Here is a 16001-nt window from a genome sequence, read left to right on the forward strand (position 1 = left end):
AACTGAGAATCACTAGCCTGTATTGTAATGATTTAAGATCAGACTCATCAGAAAAACAATATTCAAAATGATGATAATGATATATAAACATGAGTTTGCTGTACTTCAAAAAAGAAAATTAAAAATTTAAGAAAGGCAAAGTAGAGAACAATTATCTAACTTACAAATAGCATTCACCTAAGAGTAGGATTCGATTTCTTTTTTTTGGCCGCGCTGCGTGGCTTGTGAGATCTTAGTTCCCCAACCAGGGATTGAACCCCGGCCCATGGCAGGGAAAGTGCTAAGTCCTCACCACTGGACCGCCAGGGAATTCCAGGAGAATTTGATTTTAAAAGAAAGTTCAAGTCTACTAAAAATCTATTAGAACTAATAAAAAAAGTTTAGCAAGGTTTCAGGATACAGAATCAATATACAAAAAACCCAATTGTGTTTCTATATACTCCCAATGAGCAATCCGAAATAACTTCATTCATAATAACATCAAAAAGAAAAAAATGTTTATGAATAAGTGTAACAAAAGAAGTGTAAAACTTATACTCTGAAAACTACAAAACATTGTTGAAAGAAATTTAAAAAGACCTAAATAAATGAAAAGACAGTCCATGTGTTAATGGCTCAGGAGACTTACTTAATCTTGTTAGGATGATAATACTCCCCAAATTGATCTATAGATTCAATGCAATCCCCATCAAAATTCCACCTGGCATCGTTGCAGAAATTGACAAGCTGATTCTAGGATTCATATGGAAATACAAGGGACCACAGCCAAAACAACTGAATAAAGAATAAATTTGGAGGACTCACACTTCCTAATTTCAAAACTTACTACAATGCTACAGCAACCCAGACAGTGTGATACTGGAATTAAGAATAAACTTACTGGGGCTTCCCTGGTGGCACAGTGGTTAAGAATCCGCCTGCCAATGCAGGGGTCACGAGTTTGTGCCCTGGTCCGGGAAGATCCCACATGCCGCGGAGCAACTAAGCCCGTGCGCCACAACTACTGAAGCCTGCACGCCTAGAGTCCATGCTCCGCAGCAAGAGAGGCCACCACAATGAGAAGTCCTTGCACTGCAAGGAAGACTAGCCCCCGCTCACGGCAACTAGAGAAAGCCCGCGAGCAGCAACAAAGACCCAACTCAGCCAAAAATAAATAAATAAATACATTTAAAAAAAAAGAAAAAAGAAAAAAAAAAGAATAAATTTACTGATCAGTGGAATAGGACTGAGAGTCCAGAAACAAACTCTCATGTTTACGCTCAATTGATTTTTGACAACGGTGCCAAGACAATTCAACGGAGTAAGAATAATCTTCAACCAACTGTGCTGAGACAACTGGCTATCCACATGCAAAAGAAAGAATTTGGGGCTTCCCTGGTGGCGCAGTGGTTAAGAATCCGCCTGCCAATGCAGGGGACACGGGTTCGAGCCCTGGTCTGGGAAGATCCCACATGCTGCAGAGCAACGAAGCCCGTGCACCACAACTACTGAGCCTGCGCGCCTAGAGCCCGTGAGCCACAACTACTGAGCTCGTGTGCCACAATTACTGAAGCCCGTGCGCCTAGAGCCCGTGCTCTGCAACAAGAGAAGCCACCACAGTGAGAAGCCCACGCATCGCAATGGAGAGTAGCCCCTGCTCGCCACAACTGGAGAAAGCCCATGCACAGCAACGAAGGCCCAATGCAGCCAAAAATAAATTTTAAAAAAATTAATTAAAAAAAAGAAAGAATTTGAACCCTCTACCTCACACAATATATAAAACTTAACTCAAAATGGATCAAAGACCTAAATGTAAGAGCTAAAACTCTAAAACTCTTAGAAGAATCATTTCTCTGATAAGGGACTTACATACAGAATTAAGAACTCTTACAACTCAACAATAAAAAAACCCAAACAACCCAATTTAAAAATTGACAAAGGATCTGAATAGACACTTCTCCAAAGAAGATACAGAAATGGCCAATAAAATCATGAAAAGATGCTCGACATCATTATTCATCAGGGAGATGCAAATCAAGATTACAGTGAAATACGACTTCACACACACTAGGATGGATGGCTAGAATCAAACTGGTGGATGATAATAACAAGTGTTGCCCAGGATATGGAGAAATTGGAACTCTCATATGTGACTGGCGGGGATGAAAAATGGTACAGCCACTTTGGAAAACAGTACAGCAGTTCCTCAAAAGGTTAAACATAAAGTTACTATATGACCCAGCAATTTCAATTCCATGTACATAGCCAAGAGAAATGAAAACATATGTCTATGTAAAAACTTGCATACACATGTTCATTACAGCATTATTCATAATAACCAAAAGGTGGAAACAACCTAAATGTCTATCAATTGATGAATGGATAAATAAAATGTAGTCTATCTATATAACAGAATATTATTCAGCCATATAAAGGAAAGAAGTACTGCTACATGCTACAACATAGATGAACCTTGAAAATACAAGGCTAAATGAAAGAAGCCAGTCACAAAAGACCACATATAATATGATTCTATTTATATGAAATGTACAGAAGAAGCCTACAGCAAAAGAAAGTAGATTAATAGTTCCCTGGGGATGGGGCTGAGGGAACTGGGGGGAAAGGGAGAGTGACTGCTAATGGGTACAGGGGTTTTTTGGGGGGCAATGAAAATGTTTCAAAATGGATTGTTGTGATGATAGCACAATTCTGTGAACATATTACAAACCAGTGAGTCCTACATTTTAAACAGGTATTTTATGGTATCTGAATTATATCTCAACAGAGCTATTACAAAAAAAAGAAAGTTCAACTAATAACTTTTTAGGAACATACTTTGTTAAAGCATATGTGATCAGTATAGCTGGGAGAGTTTCCACATCTGCATATTCCAGTGAGGAAGCCCCCTTCTACCAAGGTAACCACACCACTAACTCCAACCCACCCCCCTGACCCCTGTCATTGCTCCTATAGCATTTTATGCTTCCCTCATCAAGGCACTTTTCACTACACGGACTAATAACCTGATTTCTCTCGTCCCCACTAGACAATGAGCTCCATAAGAGCAGACGCATCGTGTGACTTGTTCACTGGTGTATCCCTAGCACCTAGCACACTGGCTGGCACAGAATGTTGAAGAAATGACTAGATCTTAATCTATGTCAAGGGCACAAAGATCTTAAGGCAATGTCAGGGCAGAAGCAGAGACAGGGAAGCTGGAGTGATTGGACACAAAATTGCCTAATTATATCTCTAAGGTGTAAATTTAGTCTACACCCTCTATCCCCGACGCAGTCTTAAAGTCTAAAAGCCTTAAAAAGTCAGGAACACTTACTGGGCTCTGAGGCAAGAGGCTGGTACTGGCCTCCTGAGTACTGGGAGGTCGACTTCCACTTTCCTCCAGTGGCAAAATACCCCTTCGATCCAGCACACTGAAGGAGACAGGAGAGTTAACAAAGCACTTTGCATCCACCTCTCCATCCACCCACCCCACTGAATCTTCCTGTGTGTGCTGGAAAATATAAACCTGCCCTTTGGCAGTCTAGTCTGATCCTAGCACACATCTCCTACCTTCCATTCACTTTTTCTTCCACAAACCAGGGAATACCACATTAACAAGGGAACAAATAGATAAAATAAGAATGAAAGGTTATCCCTTCAAAACAACCAGCCCATGGCCTATGGTCCATGTAGATATGGCACCAAGGGACAATCCCCGGGAAGACCTCTTTTGACACGAAGAGGCCATGTTCAGAAGAATGCATCAGACCAGGTGCCAGGATCAGGTCAAACTGCTTGTCCCAAGAGTTCCAGGACCTTGTAGTCCTCTGAGTACCTGGGGGGCAAAGGGCCACACAGCACTTCACAGCAGTTCTTCACAATATTGCCATGGCTATAGGGATTCTGGACACGATTCTTCCCTGTCCATGAGCCTTTGATCTGCAAGATAAAAGCCAAGGCTTACATTAAACATTATGTTGAAGAAATACATGCAGCACAGGAAGATGAAAAAGTTCTGGAGATGGATGGTGGTGATGGTTGCACAACAATGTGAATGTACTAATGCCACTGAACTGTAAACTTAAAAAATGGTTTAAGATGGTACATTTTAAGGACTTCCCTGGTGGTCCAGTGGTTAAGAATCCACCTGCCACTGCAGGGGACACGGGTTCGATCCCTGGTCCGGGAAGATCCCACATGCCGCGGAACAACTAAGCCCCTGCGCCACAGCTACTGAGCCCACGCGCCTAGAGCCCGTGCTCCGCAACAAGAGAAGCCACCACAATGAGAAGCCCACGCACTGCAACGAAGAGCAGCCCCCGCTCACCGCAACTAGAGAAAGCCCGTGCGCAGCAACGAAGACCCAGCACAGCCAAAAAAAAAAAAAAAAGATGGTGCATTTTATGTGTCTTTTACCACAACAGAAAAAAAAAAAGAAATACATGCATACCCACGGAAAAATATTCACAATAGAGTAAAAAAGCAGATAGATACCTGAGCGTTATTATTTCCATTTAAAAATACATAATATATTCACATAAACAAACATGGGAACAAGTCTAGACAAGTCTAGAAGACTATAGATCATACCATTAACAATGGTGATGCCTAGGAGGTAAAATTACAGGGACTTATTTGCTATTTTTTGCTCATCTGTATTTCCTGATTTTCTACAATGAATATGGATTAATCGGTAACTTTTTGTTTTTAATTCATTAATTTATTTATTTTAGGCTATGTTGGGTCTTCGTTGCTGCGCGTGGGCTTTCTCTAGTTGCGGCGAGCGGGGGGCCACTCTGGCGCAGTGCACGGGCTTCCCATTGCAGTGGCTTCTCTTGTTGCGGAGCATGGGCTCTAGGCGCGCGGGCTTCAGTAGGTGCGGCACGCAGGCTCAGTTGTTGTGGCGCACGGGCGTCGTTGCTCCGTGGCATGTGGGATCTTCCCAGACCAGGGCTCGAACCGGTGTCCCCTGCATTGGCAGGCGGATTCTTAACCACTGCGCCACCAGGGAAGTCCCAATCGGTAACTTTTTAAAAGCAAGGACTTATTCAATGCAACTGTCCCTCTCCATTCCAAACCCAGAGGTACCAGTTAGCTTTTAAGGACCTATGAACAGCTAAAGACCTTGTGCTCATCCAACCATTCAATCTCTTCTTCCTAATTCCCTACAGGCATTCAGCTCCAAACAAAGGAGTCTGCTTTTTCTTCTACACACCTGGTTTAACAATCTCCCACACCTGGCTTCTGCCTGCCTCAACCTCCCAGGCCCTGGAGACTCAGTTCTCCAGCAGGTAATTAGAGAATAGGCTTTTGGTAGGAGCACATGTAATGAGGAGAGGAAAAGTTGACTCACATCTTCATTGGTTGTCTGGTTGAGAGCCACAAGGAAAGTGTGGAATCCAGTCAGTCCCACGACGGACCAGAGTGTGAAGAAGCAAATGAGTACTTCTAGAACAGTGAGGTGTTGTTAAGGAATGTTGAAGAAGCCACACCAGGGGACTTGATGCCGCAGCCCATACTCATGACACCAGTCACACCATCTTTACCCCTTGGAACATGTATCACAAATATATATCCATACATAACAACGGGTGAATTCTAAACTTGCTGGCTATATCCCCCATGAAAGGTAAAGGACGCCTGTTTATTCACTACAAGTAGCTCCCTAACAGATCTAGTCTATTTAGGTGTTTGTCTGTTTATTCATCATTGGCTCTTCAAAGGGGACATTTAGGAGGGGTCCAAAGCTAAACAATGTTGGCCATCACTGCCAATGGAAAACACATCCAAAAATAAACTTTATTGGTGGGAAAGAAACCAGAATGTGATTTCTAGAAATCCCATCTGAATCTCCTTTTCAGAAATGTAACTGCTGTACAAAATAAGCCTTAGCTGTAACAGGAAGGTGGGACTCCTAGTAAGTGACACAAGAGGTCTATTGAGAGCAAAGTATAGCCCACTAGAGAAGGCAAGGCTGAGCCTGGGATCAGAAGGACTTGGGAGGGAGGCAGTGGAGACAAAGGTGAAGGAAAGAACTCCCTTTAAGCCCTGGCCATCCTCCATTCTAGTCACTACCACTAAGGCTACATTTAAAAATTTTAGACGTTGGCACTCTCTGATGTCTGAAAAATGAGATGGTGGAGAACTGCAGACAGAAAGCATGCTGAAAAGTAGTTTAAGAGGGCTTCACAGGGACATCCTGCCAGGGGAGGATATGTTCCAGGAGTTTCTTTCAATGTCTCCAGGAAGCCAATTTTCAAGGATTCTGTGAAATTGGGAGGAGGAGTAGAGAGAAAGATTAGTAACTTTAGTAAAAAATACACACATACCCTAGTGCCTACTCACTTTCTTCCCTCCCTACCCCTTGTTACAAGCTGGCAAGAGATAAGCCCTCTTTCAGGCAAGGGACTCACACCTCCAAGCTGGTACTCTCTTGACTAAAGGGTTCACCTTCTCAATACAGGACCCAACACTGGACTAGAGAGTCGGCCACAAACCAAGCATCTGGCTCCCCTCCCTTTTCCCTAGCCTCCAGCTATGGCCATGGAGGGGGATATTCATTCATAGATGAAAGAAATCAGAAATATCCAAGAAAAATCCTCTCTCTTCATCAATCCATATCTCTTCACTGTTCAAAATCCAGCTCAGGACTCATCTCTCCCCAGGAAGCTGTCTTGATTAAGACCACTCCTTTAACTCCGCGTCCCATCTGCCCTTGGGCTGTTTTATGTGTGTGTATGTGTGCACGTGGACACACACACACACACACAGGTGTATATTTTCTATCTTCCAAAGTAGACCATGAGCCACTAAAAGACATTTCTCTGGTATAACCCCTTCTACCACCTGACACAAGGGCAGGTCTTATGAGGCAAAAGAGGTGACACAGCCAAAAATACATCCCCAACCTTTGGGATCACCTCAGAAATGCCCAGTACTCTAGGTACAGACCAGTAATTATGGTGCTGGTCTCCAGCAGAGCGCCACTGAGAAGGCCAGCACACTGGTAAATCCTAACTGATGTGAGCTGAGGTTTGGAGCTCTGTTCAGGAGCGGATAGTAGTGCTCACTTTTAACTGGTCCTAAGGTGCCTTCGCAATGGTAAAGTCCCACCAGGATACGGAACCACTCCCCTAAGCTGTCCTCAAGCCTTCTCCCACCACCCACCCCTCCAGCAACATACACTGCCCTGTATACTCACTGAGGGCCACGTAGACGATGTTGAAGGCAAAGACATAGATCGTGAGGAGGGACAGAGAAAGGATGAAGAGGTAGAAGTAGCGGTAGTTCCTCTTTCCAACACAATTCCCCACCCAGGGGCAGTGATGGTCGAAGCGTTCTGTGGGAGAAAGAGAGAGTCCAGTGCCAAAACCTCCAAAACTAAGCACAACCCTGCCATCCACTTAATACCTAAGTCCAAGACCCCTAGGATCGCTGCCTATTTCAACTGTAAAAAACACTGGTTTTGTATACACTGATGTGTATAAAATGGATGACTAATAAGAACCTGCTGTATAAAAAAATAAATAAAATAAAATTCAAATAAATAAATAAATAAAACAAAAAAAAAACCTATTTCCTTCCAAAATAAATTTTAAAAAACACAAACAACACTGGTTTTTATTTTTCACTTTTCCACAATGTTTTCACAGCCATCTCATTTGATCCCCACAATCATCCTGGAAGTTGGGCAAAAGAAGATATTCTTTTCTCCATTTTACAGATGAGAAAACTGAGACACTGAGGGGTTAAGTGATCTGTCTCACTGTCAGTTAACAGCAGAGACCTTGCTTTTCCAAAGAAAAGTCTTAGTAAGTGTGTCTACTAAGCGCAGGAAGAATAAATAGGTGTAAATAGTCAAGGAAATTTTGAAAAATGAGTAGTGTGGTTTTTCTTAAACTCCAGTTAGTAAAAAAATTATAAACCTACATACCTGAAATGGCGTGGCATAGCTCAATGGAATGGAAATCACCCAGAAACAGAATATATAAAAATTTACTGTCTGAGAATGGTAGTGCTTCAAAACCAGTAGAGAAAGGAAGTATCATTCCATCAACAACTCAGAGACAATTGGTTACTTGATTGAAAATAAGGTTAGATCTTTTTCCCTCACACTATTTACCAAAATTAATTCCAGATGAATTAAAGAGTTAAATGTAAAAACAAAGTGAAACCTTAAAGTAACCATAAAGAATAGGTGAACATTTGTCTCCTGTATGGAGAAGGACTTTCTAAGCATAAAAGTAATGGAAGAAAACCACAGATGACAAAGAAAAATAGATTTGATTCCATACACTTTAAAAAATATTTCATATATGTTAAAAATACTATAAAGAAAATTAAAGAGGAAAAAAACCCCGAGAAAGTATGTGAATTTTGTAACTTAGTCTATGAAAAGTCCTTACAAATCAATAACAAAATACAAATACTCCTTCAAAAATAGTCAAAAAGCAAAACAGTTAATAAATACCATATAAACATATATTTAAACATTTTCAGATTCACTAACTCATCGCAATACTAATACAACAATAAGACACTTTTCTGCCTGTCAAAATAAGAATATAAAAAATAATATTCAGTGCTAGTGAGAACACGGTAAAATGTACACTCTAATATACTGTTTGTGGAAGTACAAATTGAGAGAACCTTTCTGGAAAGCAACTTGCCCGTATGTATCAAGAGCCTTAATAATGCTCACACCCCTTCGGCAGAATAAATCCATTTTTAATAATCTCTCATAAGGAAATAGAGATGTGCACAGAAATTTAAGTTCAATACTTTTTTATTAAACTTTTTATTGTGGTAAAATATATAAAACGTACAATTTGCCATTTTAACCAATTTTAAGTGTAAAATTCACTGGCATTAATTACATTCACAATGCTGTACAACCATCACAACTACCTATTTCCAAAAATTTTCATCACCCCCAAACCACCGCTTGGATTGTCTCCATCTTTTGGCTATCGTGAACAGTGCTGATGTGAACACTGATGTACAAGTATGTTTGAATTCCTGTTTGCAATTATTTTTTGGTATTGTTATGGACAGAATTGTGTCCCCCCCTAAAATTCATATGTTGAAGCCCTAACCCCAGCGTGACTGTATTTGCAGATAGGGCCTCTAAGGAGGTAACTAAAGTTAAATGAGGTCATAAGGGTGGGGCCCTAATCCAAAACAACTGGTATCCTTATAAGAAGAAAAGGAAGAGATACCAGAAGTGCGCGAGCACAGAGAAAAGGCCATATGAGGACACGGCAAGAAGGTGGCCACCTGCAAGCCTCACCAGAAATCAACCCAGTCGGCACTGTGATTTTGGACTTCTAACCTCCAGCCCTGTGAGAAATTAAATTTCTGTTATTTAAGCTACTCAGTCTGTGGTATTTTGTTGGCAGCCCGAGCACACTGGGTAATACAGGTATTACCCAAGAGTGGAATTGCTGGGTCATATAATTCTATGTTAACTTTCTGAAGAACTGCCAAAATGCTCTCCACAGCAGCTGCACCATTTTACATTCCCACCAGCAATGTATGAAGGTTCCAATTTCGCCACATCCTTAAATTTAATAATTTTTTTTAATTTAATAATTTTGATTGCAGTTTTATAATAATGAATAAAACAGGATCGTGAATAATATCTACTGATAGGAGACCACCTAAATAAACTAGAATATAGCCATATGATGGATTATGCAGTCATTAAAATAATATATTCAAAAAACATTTATTAAAGATGTAGAAAAATGCTCAGGATATAATGGTAAGTGACAAAGGCAGGACTAAAAACTCTAGTATGATCCAATTTCACAAACAAGAGAAAGACTAGAAGGAAATACAGCAAAATGGAGAGTGAGTTTGGGATTAAGTTTTATTAATACCTGTACTTCCCATATTTTCTACAATGAACATGTATTATTTTAATGAATGAAAAAAGCACAAAGAATAAAATACATCATTTTTAAGGCACAGTGAGCTGTGTACCAGTCAAAAAATAAGGCTGTAAAAACAGGTGCATCTCCTAGTTAAAGGGCTATATCTTTTCTGAAAAGGGAAGGAAGATAGCCTTACTTTAAGCAAACCTGCCATATAGAAAACACTGAAAAATGCAGATTTATACAGATATATTCAATATTTTTACCATCAATATATTATAAATCACACTTTTTTCTGATAATATTGATACAGGTAATACATGCTCATTGTAGAAAACTTGAAAATAATTTTTTTCTAATGAAGGAAACAAAATCCCTTATTACCCCACAACCTATAGATAATAGACAGTAAGCATTCTAGAGTACTTCCTTGCATAATTCTTTATACATACTTATATTTTTTTAAATGTGTAACTGAGATCACACTATAAATGTAGCCTATCTTCTATTTTTTAGCTTTTTAATTTATTTTAGCTTTTTTATTTCATTTAGCTTTCTGGTATGAGCTTTACCCATAGAAGTCCACTGTATGTTACGTCCCACAATTTATTTGACCACTTATCTACTGGTGGACAGTTAGTTTCTTTCCAATTTTTCATTACTATAATAATCTGGAGGTAAATATATCCATACCTAAATCTTTACCACATCCCTAATTATTTTCTTGGGATAGATCCCTAGAAAGCAAGTCACTGGCATCAAAGGGTTATACATGTTTTAAGGTTTTCATGAAGTTTATTAGGTTGCCTTCCAAAAAGTTTGTTCCAATTTACACTCCTACCAGTGTAGGACTAAGCGTTATCAGGTTTTCCTTGCTAAATTTCTAGGTTTAAAAAGATCTTGTTTTAATTTTTATTTTTTTGCTTTTTAGTAGAGATGAACCTTTTTTTCATGTTAACTAAGTAATTGCATTTCCTGTTTTATCTGCTGTCCATATTTCTACTGAAATGTTATTGCTTCTTTTTTAAAAAATCAATTTGCATGAGTTCTTTATGTTTAAGAATATTAATAAGGAGAGGGAATACTTTTTGAAAACCTTCACATCACACTTTCTTGAAATATCAAGTTTCCTGGCTCATTTAAAATGAGTTTCAATTTATAAAAATCCTATCTACATATAGCTTTTACCATATAAAGTAAGATGTATCTTCCCAACCTTAACCTAAAAAGAATTGGCTAATGAGAGGAAAGCAATGTACTCAGGCATGCTCCATGGCATATATAAAGAATGCTGGAAGTATGCCTATTGATAATATAAGGAATTACACATATCTGCCTATCAACAGACATAATTACTGCCTGTTTTTGATCTTTCCCAGGGCTCAGCATACACTAGGCAGTGATTACAACTAAGTCACACATATGCAGATAGAAGCACAGACCTCTGTATTATGCACACATACACCCCCCACCCTTGCAGCAGAAGCAGAGAAAGAACAAATGAGGGTTTTGGAATCAGAGCTGTTCCAGCTTCATTTCATACTAATTTAATTATATGAACCTAACAAAGGTGCTTCATCTATTTCTTCATCTGTAAAATGGGGATAATACCTATCTTATGGGGTTCTTATGAGTCTTAAATGAGAGAAAGGGAAAGCACTTAGCACGTGCCTAGTATATATTAGGAATTCAATAAATGCTAGCAATTTTTTTCTTCCTGGGAATACCACTTCTCATTTAGCCCTTCCTTCCCCGATGCTGCCCTCCAGTGGACTAGGATTCTCCTCCCCCTATGTTAAGGTGGGTTCCACTTGAAACAGATCCAGTAGAAGAAAATCTAGATTTGAAAAACAGGTAAAGTTTATTTCTTTATTTACCAAAGAGGTTGTTTTTTTTTTTTTAAACTAGAGGATATTTAAATTATGATTTGATCTACAGAAGTACAGTAGATTTACAATTGTTCGGAAGCTTGCTTCCCATCTAAAGTTTCTTAACTAAAAATCTAGCTTGTTTCCTATCTAAATCTATCTTCCCACCCCCACTGATTTTTCCTGAGAAAAATCACCCTGACCCTCTTCTTCAACTCAGCCTTTCCCCCAGGCAACGTCTCTTTGGTTTTACTCACCCACACAGTTGTCACAGATGCTGCAATGAGAGGCCCGGGGAGGCCGGAAGATCTTGCATGTATAACAGTATTTCAGCTTCACAATCTGGTTGTTTATCTGGAAATTCTTGATACGAGGGGGTGGTCGCTGGCCTTGGGGTACTGCACCATTGGTAGCTTCTGTAGATCAGTAAAGACAGTTAACACCACTGCTAGCCATTATTTGAGACCAAAAGTCTTACCACCTCTCCAAGAGCAATGGGAGTAATCAAACGTTCCCTAGGCCCACTGTCACCCCCAGGCTGGCATTTCCAGACTAGACTCTCAACATCACACAGTATCCTCCCCAAATTCCACTGAGTGCCATGCAATTATTTTGTGCACATGTAAAAAAGTGTTTCTTCAAGCTTTTTGGCTGATTACAAAGAAAAACATTCATAAAAGAAGAAATAAAAATGGCTAAAAAACATATGAAATGAAAACATACAACTTTACTGATAATCAAAGAAATAAAAATTAACATAAAGATACCATTTCCACCTTCTATATTAACAAGTATTAAAAAGAAGAACCTAGGGGCAGGACAGGAATAAAGACACAGACGTAGAGAATGGACTTGAGGACATGGGGAGGTGGAAGGGTAAGCTGGGACGAAGTGAGAGAGTGGCATGGACATATATACACTACCAAATGTAAAAGAGATAGCTAGTGGGAAGCAGCCGCATAGCACAGGGAGATCAGCTCGGTGCTTTGTGACCACCTAGAGGGGTGGGATAGGGAGGATGGGAGGGAGACGCAAGAGGGAGGAGACATGGGGATGGATGTATATGTATAGCTGATTCACTTTGTTATAAAGCAGAAACTAACACACCATTGTAAAGCAATTACACTCCAATAAAGTGTTAAAAAAAAAAGAATAAAAATACCCAGTGTTGGCAAGGATGGGGAGAAGGTATTTTTATACATTACCAGTAAGCAATATGGCAGTGACTACCAAAATTTTAAATGTGTATACTTTTTTAAAAACTTAATTAATTTATTTATTTTTGGCTGAATTGGGTCTTCGTTGCTGCGCACGGGCTTTCTCTAGTGCTGGCAAGCGGAGGCCACTCTTCGTTGCAGTGTGTGGGCTTCTCATTGCGGTGGCCTCTCTTGTTGCGGAGCATGGGCTCTAGGTGCGCAGGTTTCGGTGGTTGTGGCACATGGGCTCAGTAGTTGTGGCTCGCGGGCTCTAGAGCGCAGGCTCAGTAGTTGTGGCACACGGGCTTAGGTGCTCCGCGGCATGTGGGATCTTCCCAGACCAGGGCTCGAACCCGTGTCCCCTGCATTGGCAGGCAGATCCTCAACCACTGCGCCACCAGGGAAGCCCTTAAATGTGTATACTTTTGACCCACCCGTTCTACTTCTAGGAACTTATCAAAATTACAAAGAGATGTACAAAAGATGGTAACACAGGATATTTGTCACAAAAGTCACTTTTAATAGTGAAAGACTGAAAATAACCTCAATATCATAATAGGAGGTTGGTTAAGTACATTATGATACATGCATGGGATGGAATATTATGCAGCCATTTCAAATGATGTACACATTTTAAATGATGACAGGAAAATATTCACAACATACTGAAAAATGAAAATGTACGCTAAAAAGAAGCATGTATAAAGGATTTTACCTTGCAAAAGTAAAATATATGCATGAAAAAAGACTGGTAATATTTAGAATCAGAAAAACAATTATCTAAAAATAAGAGTAATACATGCTTATTGTAAAAAATTTGGAAACAACAGAAAATATGAATAGAAGACAAAAAAATCACTGATGGTCTCTCAACTCAGGGATATTTATGCATTTTGGTATATTTCCTTCTACTCTTTTTTTTAAAATAAATTTTTACTTATTTATTTATTTATTTTTGGCTGCATTGGGTCTTCGTTGCTGCACGCGGGCTTTCTCTAGTTGCGGTGAGCGGGGGCTACTCCTCGTTGCGGTGTGTGGGCTGCTCATTGCAGTGGCCTCTCTTGTTGCAGAGCACGGGCTCTAGTCGCGTGGGCTTCAGTAGTTGTGGCTCGCGGGCTCTAGAGCACAGGCTCAGTAGTTGTGGCGTACGGGCTTTGTTGCTCCACGGCACGTAGGATCTTCCCGGACCAGGGCTCGAACCCGTGTCCCCTGCATTGGCACCCGGATTCTTAACCACTGTGCCACCAGGGAAGTCCCTTTCCTTCTACTCTTAACAAATAAATAAACATTCATGATTTTTTAAATTTGAGATTATATTTTAGATACAATTTTATACCTTGTATTTTTCACTTAACGTTATACAGTAAGCATTTTTCCATGGTTGTTAATTTTTTTTCCGAAAACATCATTATTGGCAATACAGTGTTCTATCATATGCATGTACTGTAATTTATTTAACCAATTCATGTTATTGGGCATTTAAGTTGCCTCTGGTATTTTGCTATTTAAATGATGCTGCATGCAAAAACTTAAAACATTACAGACAAAGCTTAAGTCCCCTTTGATCTCCACCCTAATCCCAATCCCCTCCTCCCTTCCTCAAGAATATGTTCATGTGTTAAAATTAATTTCTAAAACATAAAGAAAAAAAGAAAAGCATGTTGAAGTCTGAGCAGTAATATATGAAGTTGCTGGCATTAAAATAGCTAGGAAAAAGAAAAAATGATGCATTAAAAATCCTTCTACAAGTATTTGTGTAAACCTCTGATTATTTCCTTTAGCTAATCCTGAGAGAAGTGAAATTACTGGCTCAAAGGGTATGAACCCTTAAAGCCCATATCACTTATTGCGAAACTGCTTCCGAGACAGATTGTATCAATTTGCACACCCGCCCATCTGCAGCATATGAGAGTGCCTGTCTCATTGCACCCTTGCTGTGCAGGATAATTCTAAAAACAGAATATTTTTTCAATTCACTTTGATTTTAAAAATATCTGCCATATGGAACTTTTTTCCTTTTTTTGCGGAGTGGGGTGGATGCTGTGAAATCAAACAATAACAGTGTGACACAAGTCTTAAAAGAATGGGGATAGCTATTCATTAGAGGATGATATAAGTACCAGCATGCCACCCTAACATTCCTCTGCATGTGCTTTACATGAGGGCACCTGGGAGAGAGTTCAAGGCTCTCCCTCCCCATGAGGCACGCTATGATGCAAGGGAACCAACCACATGCCTTCTTCTCTCCCCCACCCAGCCCCTACCCACAGCATACCCAGTACAGGGCTGAATGTAAGTTGACAAAAACTTGCTAACATAAACATACGTATGAACTCAAGAACGCACTCTACTATTGAGAGAAACATGCTAAATGCAGAGGTAACAACCTGACAGCTCAAGCCTGGGCCCTGGGCCCAGCAATCTGGCAAAACAGAGCTAACCTTGCTAACAGCCTGCTGTGAGAGGCAAGATCAAGTCAAGGCACTGCCTTGACCTTCAGTTTCTCTATACGTGATGGAAAGAGGACGACAAAAGACTAACCCAGAGAGAGAAAAGACTACACTCACAACTGTCCCTTCCTATCTTGCTCCTAACTAGTCCAGGTCTCCCCCAACTCCAGCTGCGCCAACACACCTCGCCTCTGTTTCCTTCCCACAGTTCCCACCCTCTCCCCACCCCTAAGTAGTCTGAGCTCAGATGTGCACAAATCTATGTCCCCTTACTGCAACTAAAACAGGCTGAAATTTTTCAAAAAGAAATCCACTAAGAAGCTAAATAAACACAGCTAAATAAACAAAAGAAATACAAAAGCTGGAAGCCTTCAAAGCAATCTGAAAAAGTATCAAATCTAAACGTTGTACACCTTAAACTTACACAATGTCATATGCCAATTATATCTCAATAAAACTGTGGGGGGGAAAAAAAGAAACCAACTAGAACTGGGAGAAAATATTTCCTTGACAATAGCATGCATATAAACAGGAATAAACTCAATATGAGAAGTATAGAAACTATGTTAAAAAAAAGTATAAAAATTCTATTAAAGGGCACAAAATTCAGTCTAAAAATACAGAAAGATGTAC

General features: G+C 39.9%; 1 protein-coding gene across 1 annotated transcript in view; it reads right to left on the reverse strand.

The window, feature by feature from the left end:
* The window catches only part of ZDHHC9 (zDHHC palmitoyltransferase 9), a 32091-nt gene that overhangs the window by 2051 nt on the left and 14039 nt on the right, over positions 1-16001 (reverse strand). The window contains exons 5-10 of the mRNA XM_082376224.1: positions 11980-12138; positions 7181-7318; positions 6084-6244; positions 5333-5443; positions 3815-3918; positions 3314-3410 (exon numbers count right to left, since the gene is read on the reverse strand). Of these exons, the coding sequence (XP_082232350.1) occupies positions 3314-3410; positions 3815-3918; positions 5333-5443; positions 6084-6244; positions 7181-7318; positions 11980-12138 (770 nt within the window). The remainder of the gene's footprint in view (positions 1-3313; positions 3411-3814; positions 3919-5332; positions 5444-6083; positions 6245-7180; positions 7319-11979; positions 12139-16001) is intronic.

Source organism: Balaenoptera borealis (assembly GCF_965194805.1).
Source record: "Balaenoptera borealis genome assembly, chromosome: X".
NCBI lineage: Eukaryota > Metazoa > Chordata > Mammalia > Artiodactyla > Balaenopteridae > Balaenoptera > Balaenoptera borealis.